Consider the following 8052-nt stretch of genomic DNA (forward strand, 5'->3'; position numbering starts at 1 on the left):
CCCGCAAATCCTTCTAGATCATATACTGCCGCACTAATTCACTTGCATTTGATTTCCTTCTTTGGTCATTACTTCTCTTTTTTTCTTTTCAAAATTGCCAGTCACAGTTGTGTGAGGACGACATGATATGACATGATCTGACCCCTTGCAACTCCGGCATGTGGTGGGTGATGTTCTAGCAAAGGGTCACCTTAGCAAACCATCCGCCTTGGCAATGTTGCGACAAGCCGTCATTGTCACTACCTTTTTTTCCACCAGTCCACCACGACAGAATCACGGGTTGATCGGGTAAGAAACAATCCGAAATGCGCATTGCGTGAAAATTTCACATGTGAAAGAGATACTAGAAAAGAAAAAGTAAGGGTCGTATCCCAAGAACTTTTGTTGCTCTATAGTTGGCGCCGCTACTCTCTAGTGAATAAATACATACTACCTAGGTACGCTGAGCCGTAGTGGAAATTGGCTTGCGAGACTTTCACTAGTTCAGCGTCACACGACATCAAGAGCATGTCCGCAGGGGCCCGAGTTCGCATGCGAATGACCTGACGTTGCCCTACTGAACATCTTGGTCTTTACAGCCGCCCTCTTCCTTTGGGCAAGATCTACTGCCGGCAACGAATCAAAGCTGGTCGCATACTTTGCCACTGCATCCGCTATCCCCTTTGTGTTGAGGAGGTACGCATCCAGCGCGAGGTTGTCAATGGTGTCCCCTGCTTGGTGGTAATTGACATCGTACGCGACGCCCGCCTCGCCGCCAAAGAGAAAGGCCTGTTCGGCCGTCTTGATGCCCTCGGCGCCCGTAAAGATGCCCCCGGCAGGAATGCCGTTTTCGATAAAGGCGGCATAGTCGGATCGACCGTTGAACGGGGCGTCCACGGACGAGGTATTCTTGCTCCGGAAGAAGTCCTGAAAGGTCTTTTCGAGCTCGGCCGAGCCAGCAGGGCCGCTGACGTTGAATGCACTACCATCTCCATCATAAATACCGTTCATGTAGTTGGGACTGGCAATCTTTTGGTCGCATTAGTATTTATTGTCATGAAGCCCAAAATTGTGTGTCTCACCATGTCAAAGTTGAGGTATGCTCGGATTTTGGCAACCTCAGTCTCTGAGGTATTGAGCTGATTCATATAATAGTAGGAGCCTAGCTTGCCATCTTGTGGATTGAAAATGTTAGCTTTTTGCGCTTTACTTTCCAACAAATAGAAATCCGAGGAAACGTCAAGGTTTCTTCAGAAGCGAAGGGCAAAACAAAATAGAAGGTAAGGAACAAGCACAAGCCCTTCATACTTACACTCTTCAGCACCCCAAAATCCAAAGCGCACCGCATTATTGATGCTGAATTTTGACAGAGCAACCGCAACGGTGAGCGAGCCAATTGTGCCCGAGCCATCGTCATTGATACCAGGCCCGGCTGCTACTGAATCTGTGTGGCCACCGAGCATAAGAACATTGTCTTTGTCGCCACTCTTCGTTTCCGCAATCACATTGAAATTAGTTCGATTTTCAATGGTCGACTCTGCAACAAGCTCTGCCACCACCTCGCCCTCGGCCAATGCAGTGATGAGGTCATCACCCTGCTCCAGGGATATACCGACGATTGGTACAAAAGAATCACTCGGGCTGCCCAATGTGCCAGTCAGGGCCCCGTCGACGTTATTGTACACGACAGCAGCCACTGCTCCCGCGGCCTGCGCACTAGTATCCTTGATGGCAAACGTGCAGTTTCCTCGAGATATCAAGGCTATGTTGCCCGAAACCTCTGCTGGAAAATCCGCCACATCGCATCCGAAGTTGGAGACTAGAACCAGCGGTGCGCTGAAAGTACCCGATGGGCTGTAGCTCATGACGCCCGGTGCATAGTCCACTTCATTCGCAACGAGGGTGGCGTTTCCCTCAAAGAAGAGCTCCACAAATGGCTGCTTGAACACATCGTAGTAGTCGAGGGCATTGAGCGTGTCGTACAGATAGTCCACCGTCAGATTGTGCCCAGCGCTGCCAAAGACGCGAGTCCCGCCATTGGCGTCGGCAAAGTCCTGAAGCTTTTGCGAGCCAGCGAGCAAGTCTTCGAGGAGGATGAGTTCTTGTATGGCCTCTGAGGTGACAGCGGGCTTGCTCTGCTCTTCTGACGATGCAAGCACACCAGTCAACAGGGGAAATGCTACACAGACACTTGAGAGCCTCATCGTGGAACCTGTAAAGTGACAAGGGTGCTCACTGATTTTCTGAGTTCCAGAGTTGGGGGCTTCAGTTATCAAAGTCCTCGCTTATATATGAAAAATTCATTGCGCAATTGAGAGAATTGCTTCTCAATGTTGCCATCGCCAAGGACGGCCCTAGATTGCGCACTGCTGGCATCGCGGCGGCGAAGCGGCTCAATCAAGCATCACCACCCTCCGATATGCCTGATAGAAGGCGAATGATAGCGACATGCATAGTCAGCTGCCTGAGTGGGCAAAGACGCGGGGGGATCATGACTTGGCACAAAAAGAAAACGCCCAGGCATCATGCTTGGCTTTGTGCTTGGCTTTGTGCTTGGCGAGAAAGTCTAAGCGATGGTGACATGGATCGATATGATGAACAGAATTGAAGGATAAAAATTCGTAGACCATCCATATACCTATTTCATGATTCAATGATAGACCCACATGTAAACACCAATTGTTATACTGAAGGTTCAAGTTGTAAGTATTAACATCAAATTGATACCGCCTTTTGGACGAAGTATGTAATGTGTACCACCATGCAGTCTTATGTATCTACTGAACTGGCGCTGCCTGTCTAGCCCTAGGCTACCCTAGGTACATACTAGGTAGTAGTTAGCGCATAACCTCCAAACACGACTTTAATTTTTAGGCATGCAGACGCGCCCGACAGTGGGCACTCTTTAGAGTCAAGACTCAGCCTCATGGTCGCGACACATTTGCTATTACAGTTATACGACTTGATAAATTACACGGACACTCAAAGGGATTGCGAATAAAGAAAATGTCAAACCCTCTCAACTACTGGCCAGGCGGAATCCCTGCCCATATTCGATGCCATCCTGGAATCATCACTGGCCTCTGGAGCAATACAGTCAAGGGTTGGCTATTGTTTCTCAAGGTGTGTGGCGTTTTCGCAGGGGAGGTAAAAAAGAAAAAGATTACTTTATTAATTTGCCAACTCCAGGAACATGCTGTGCCCCGCGACTCCAGCAACATTGAGGCAGACTTCGAAATCAAGCAGCGACGCAAGCTCGTAGACCAATGGGCATCCATGACCCAGGCGGACAGGGACTCGTACCATAGCAGAGCTCCCGAGCCTCAGGGAGCTGACAGTTGGGATCCGCCTCAACTTAAAAGCCCTGATCCCGACTTAGTGGGCTATATCCAGCGCGGCTTTGTCAACCTTATCGTCCAGCAGCCCCTTGACTCGAGAAACCGTGCATTATGGGTAAAGCTGTGCATTCTGCTATATCGACTGGATATGGACGAATACGAACACAGTTTTGGGCCTGAAAGAGTAGTCGTGATTTATTCTAACCCTGCAGACAACGCCCCGGTCACGCCCGAAACCTTTATGGCTCACTGTTTCGTTGAAGCGGCCGACTTTGAGTACATGGCCATGACGCTTCAGGGCACAATTGTCTTTCAGAAACAGGACAGGGGATTGTTTTTCGCGGATCAAGAATCGCTTGATACCGGCCGCCTGCTCTTGTGCGATTTCGAGGCCAATGGTCAAGTCAAAGCCTCCTCTCGTATATGGCCACTTTGGACCTCGATGGCATATGGTTATATCATGGGGATAGGCTGGTACGCCGATCGTGTTATCAGGGACTACGAGCACGGTGACGGTGATTGCGACGCAAACGCAGCGTACGGCTCATATCTACCACTCTGGAATCATAAATTCCGGATGCTGATCTGACTATAGTATTGACATGGAGCTACCGATCATTGACCTGCTCAAAGAGAAGGAGAGGTTTATGGAGAATGATGTGGATACGGATCTCTGGGAAAATGCCATTGAACAATATGCCCCTGGCTACCTGGAGATGGAGGCGGCGGGTAATGGTATGGCGCCTGAGTATGATCTCGGAAACCTTATGAAGTAAAGTGCAAATATTCGCGTTGTCGGTTGCGAAGCTGTTGTCACAAACAGCGATGCTTTCGATGATTATTTCCCGAGGAAGGCGATCTGATAGCACCTCAGTCGTCCAGGCGAGACCAAGATTGCTCTCTCTGCGCAGTAATTGCTACCGTTGGGGAAAAGTGTCAGCCCTGTATTAGAACCTAGTCCTTTCCTGACTGGGCTCGAATGCCATACCAACGCTGTTATACTGAATTTTTAATCTTACAAAAATTCATTTAAATAGCAATATGTAATATATTAATTACTATTAAACGTTTTATTATAAACAATAATAATAATAATACGCTTTTTTTCTATTTTATTTTTAAATTTTAAATTTCAACCTTTTTGGCGTTGCGGAACACAGCCTAGCACACCGACGTCATTCCGTCTGACAGGCAGAAAGTATGAGGATCCGTGTAAGCACTTGAGATCTTCAGCCGTTCGAGCGATCTACCATATAAACACTGATCAGCACACAGTCAGCAGACACTTATCAACACCTAAGGCATTTGTCCATCAAATCCAACTTTATATCGAGACACACAATATGGACTTGAAAGCTCCTCCCGCTCTAAACCTCCCGCCAGATGAAGACCCTCCCAGCTATGCACCAGCCAGCTATAATACAGCCAATGTAGGGCCCCACATCCTAACCGATGAGAAGGCATACGACGCCGTTAGTATCGGCTCCGTCATCTCGCAGGCCCCGGGCTTCAACCCGACGATCCACCTGGCCATTGAGACGCTAGGCTTTGACCTTAACGTTTTCAACTCGCGCAACTGGAACGGCGACCAGGCTATTCCCGTGTTTCGCATGCATCCAGGCGCAACGCCTGACTTGCCCTTTGAGCGCGCCGAGCAGCCCGAGTACATCTCGGTGCGGCCCAAGAAGAACTCCAACTCGTGCGCCCTAGTACGCGGCGATGACCCGGCGCAGACCCCCCTGATCTCCACAGTCTACCGATGGGGGCCTGGCCGTGACCCGCACATGCGCATCTACGGACCTAACGAGCAAATCTCGGTTGCCGATGCCGTCGACAAGGACAAGCATATAGCCAACGAGTTCGAGGTCAAGACGCATTTCATCACCTCGCGCTCCGCTAGCATGGTCTCACCGTTTGGCAAGTTCGAGTGGCGCTATGGTAAGAGGTCGGAGAAAAAGGAGTATGCTGCCGATTCGCTGCTGGTCTGCGACCGGCTTGACTCACCCAATGCCCCCACCAATGCTTCTTCGTCGTCCAAGAAGGACTCGCGCGTCCGGATCGCTCAGCTGATTAGAAATGAAGAGTACCGTGCGCAGGGCTCGAAGAAGAGATGGGTTGGCGGCAATGGCGGGCGTTTGATGCTCGATCTTGGAGATTGGGTGGGCCGGGAGAAGAGTGGTGTTGTCGAGGAGGTTGAGGCGGTACTTGTTGCGGGATGTCTACTCATGTTAAAGCGAGAGACGGACCGCCAGAAGGACAACCAGCTTGCTGCTATCACTTGAAATATTCTGGCTTGGGAGTTATTACTGGAGATTACATGGTATTTGGACCAGGCAGGTTTGGGAGTTTGTCATTTCACACGGGAGTCGAGCAGCATGATTCATTTATGATAATAAGATTCTATCCCCAAGAGAGTCAAGCTCAACTAATGTAATAACTGGCATATTTTTATTTTACAATCCAACAGGAGCATATATGGCAATCTACTGTCATAGGAGTCGGCCTATATGTTTTTCTCTCGGTCGCATCGCCAAAGTGTTAAGCAAGCCGTCGCATATACAGCAATCCACATGTGGTGATTCGACCTCTTCTTCGTTCCCAAGTGATTTTCTATCCTCAGAACGTGTGTAGGATGGGTGCCTAAACGGATGTGTGCGCATGTATACCAGAATCGGATTTCCTTTGCAAAAACACTTTACAAGCGTTTCTTTAAGCCGGTACATGATACAAAACCTCCGTTCAAACAAAGAGAAAAAAGCACCCGAAGTCAATTGAGCACCATTAATCTGATCTAGCCGTGATTCAATAGCTAAGATCGCCTTGGATCATGGCATATTTGGTGTCATGGCACGGCATCAATACCGGCGCAGCCACATTGTGTACGCGTCACCGCCCGCTTTCGATATTGTCATGATGGATGATAGCTAGGTACGATACTCTATGGGTAGAGGCTGGTAAATTAGTATCGTATCCGCCAAAATGAGAGTTATACCCCAAATACCTAGGCAAGTAACCAACCTGAAATTTCGACCCAGGGATTTGTGGCAGCTCCGATTACTAAGCGCGATTCAACGCTCTTATGTACATCGCTATAAGGCGGGACACGCATATACCGATTCCCGGAATCGCGGGAACGTCTTACGGAATGTGGTTAAGTAACTTTAAACCATTAATGCCTACTATATATCTAACGGTTATTGCAAAGGGGAGTGCTGCGTCTGCATAGGGACTTGCAGATATCAATTAGACCGCTTACTAATGTCTTGGCATTGGTCGATCTGTTCTATCCAACAGTCTAAAGAATCTCAAGAGGACGCAACAAAGGACGGCCTCTCGGAATCCATTTCATGGTCCGGTGGTACCCAGACCATTTCATGTCCGACTGGATCTCGGTCGTTAGGCTATGCCGGCATCTCTCAGGTTGAAGACACGAATATAAATACCAAAGATGGTACCATGACAAAGACCTTCTTTTCTTCCTTTGCCTATCTCCTTATACTCAGCACAAACAGCCTCCCTAACCCATTATCTATTGCCTTCAATGCCATTTTATAAGCTGACAGCTTTGGCCGTCTTGGCCCTGACCAGATGCGCACTGGCATATTCCGAGCCAAGAGCGTATGTGATACCGTCTGGGCAATTCGACGGGACTGCTCGCGCAGACGAGGTGGTGGACAAGGCAGCTTTCGATGGCCCTCAAGTTACGGTCAATAACGGCTCTGCGTACCAGTGGTGGTATTTCGATGCTGTTGCCCAGGATTCCAACGCAACCTTGGTAGCCCAGTTCTACCCCGGATGGTTTTCCGAGTCGAACGCGGTGCTTTTGAACATTGTTTGGCCCAACGGAACTTCATATGCCAATGTGATCCCTGTTGGTGACCTACAGCTTACCACAATTGGGGAAGGATCTCAAGGATATGTTGACTCTGGGTCAATGAGTTGGTTTGGCGCTTCGGACTTGAGCGTTTATCATCTGACATTGGATTTGCCCGAAGCTGGCGTCTCTGGCAAGATCACGATGCGTTCTAGGGCACCTGCTCACGTGGCATGTGGACTCAGATTGCCTGGCGCGTCTTTCGAATTCGCTCCCTACCTCTACTGGGCCAACGCTGTTCCGGATTCCTATGCGTCAGTTGACCTGCTTGTCAATGGGACTGAGCTGTCCTTTTCGGGGTCTGGATATCATGATCAGGTATCTCGTCGTGCCCACCTTTATTGATGTCATCTGTCCTAACAAGAAGTTACAGAATTGGGGCACAGCTCCCTTTGCATCAGATCTCACTCAATGGTACTGGGGCCACTCGAGTATTGGCAACTACTCTCTCGTTTACTTCTATCACATCGACGCGGAATTGAGCGTTACCGCCAGTGCTTATCTTTCGGAAAATGGAGAGCCGATTATTGCAAGCTGTGCTAGTTCTGTCATTGAAGTCGCTCCTCAAGGTGCCAATGTCACGGTACCGCTTGCTCTCGGAACAGACGTGGAGAGATGGCTCATCAGCATTAGTGATCCTATCCGTGGTGATTTTAATTTCACTGTTGAGAACATGGTGATGGCAGCTGACCAGGAAATCTATACACGCTGGGTCACAAAAACCACTGGTGGGTGCATTGGCTGCGACAGCCAGACGGGAACGGGCATCATTGAGTGGATGAATAATCCGACACTAGCACTTACTGCTGACGCTTGATCATTCAGAAAGAAGAAAAGAAAGGGGGCGAAGGGGGGGGGGGG

The 8052-nt window shown here is 49.3% G+C and overlaps 4 protein-coding genes across 4 annotated transcripts; 3 read left to right on the forward strand and 1 right to left on the reverse strand.

The window, feature by feature from the left end:
* Window positions 1-489: 489 nt before the first annotated feature.
* Window positions 490-2183, reverse strand: PFICI_13196 (uncharacterized protein; the record flags this gene model as incomplete). The annotated part of the gene is made up of 3 exons (XM_007841777.1): window positions 490-1008; window positions 1062-1153; window positions 1292-2183. The coding sequence occupies 3 exons, from the start codon at window positions 2181-2183 to the stop codon at window positions 490-492; spliced, it is 1503 nt and encodes a 500-aa protein (XP_007839968.1).
* Window positions 2184-2985: 802 nt separating this feature from the next.
* On the forward strand, window positions 2986-4093 carry PFICI_13197 (uncharacterized protein; the record flags this gene model as incomplete). The annotated part of the gene is made up of 4 exons (XM_007841778.1): window positions 2986-3102; window positions 3169-3593; window positions 3645-3854; window positions 3913-4093. The coding sequence occupies 4 exons, from the start codon at window positions 2986-2988 to the stop codon at window positions 4091-4093; spliced, it is 933 nt and encodes a 310-aa protein (XP_007839969.1).
* A 567-nt stretch (window positions 4094-4660) lies between these two features.
* PFICI_13198 (uncharacterized protein) lies at window positions 4661-5599 on the forward strand (the record flags this gene model as incomplete). Its single annotated transcript, XM_007841779.1, has 1 exon — window positions 4661-5599. One exon carries the CDS (start codon window positions 4661-4663, stop codon window positions 5597-5599), a length of 939 nt encoding a protein of 312 aa, XP_007839970.1.
* A 1259-nt stretch (window positions 5600-6858) lies between these two features.
* On the forward strand, window positions 6859-8008 carry PFICI_13199 (uncharacterized protein; the record flags this gene model as incomplete). The annotated part of the gene is made up of 2 exons (XM_007841780.1): window positions 6859-7509; window positions 7565-8008. 2 exons carry the CDS (start codon window positions 6859-6861, stop codon window positions 8006-8008), a joined length of 1095 nt encoding a protein of 364 aa, XP_007839971.1.
* Between the last annotated feature and the right edge of the window lie 44 nt (window positions 8009-8052).

This window comes from Pestalotiopsis fici (genome assembly GCF_000516985.1).
Source record: "Pestalotiopsis fici W106-1 unplaced genomic scaffold PFICI_Scf_11, whole genome shotgun sequence".
Classification (NCBI taxonomy): Eukaryota; Fungi; Ascomycota; class Sordariomycetes; order Amphisphaeriales; family Sporocadaceae; genus Pestalotiopsis; species Pestalotiopsis fici.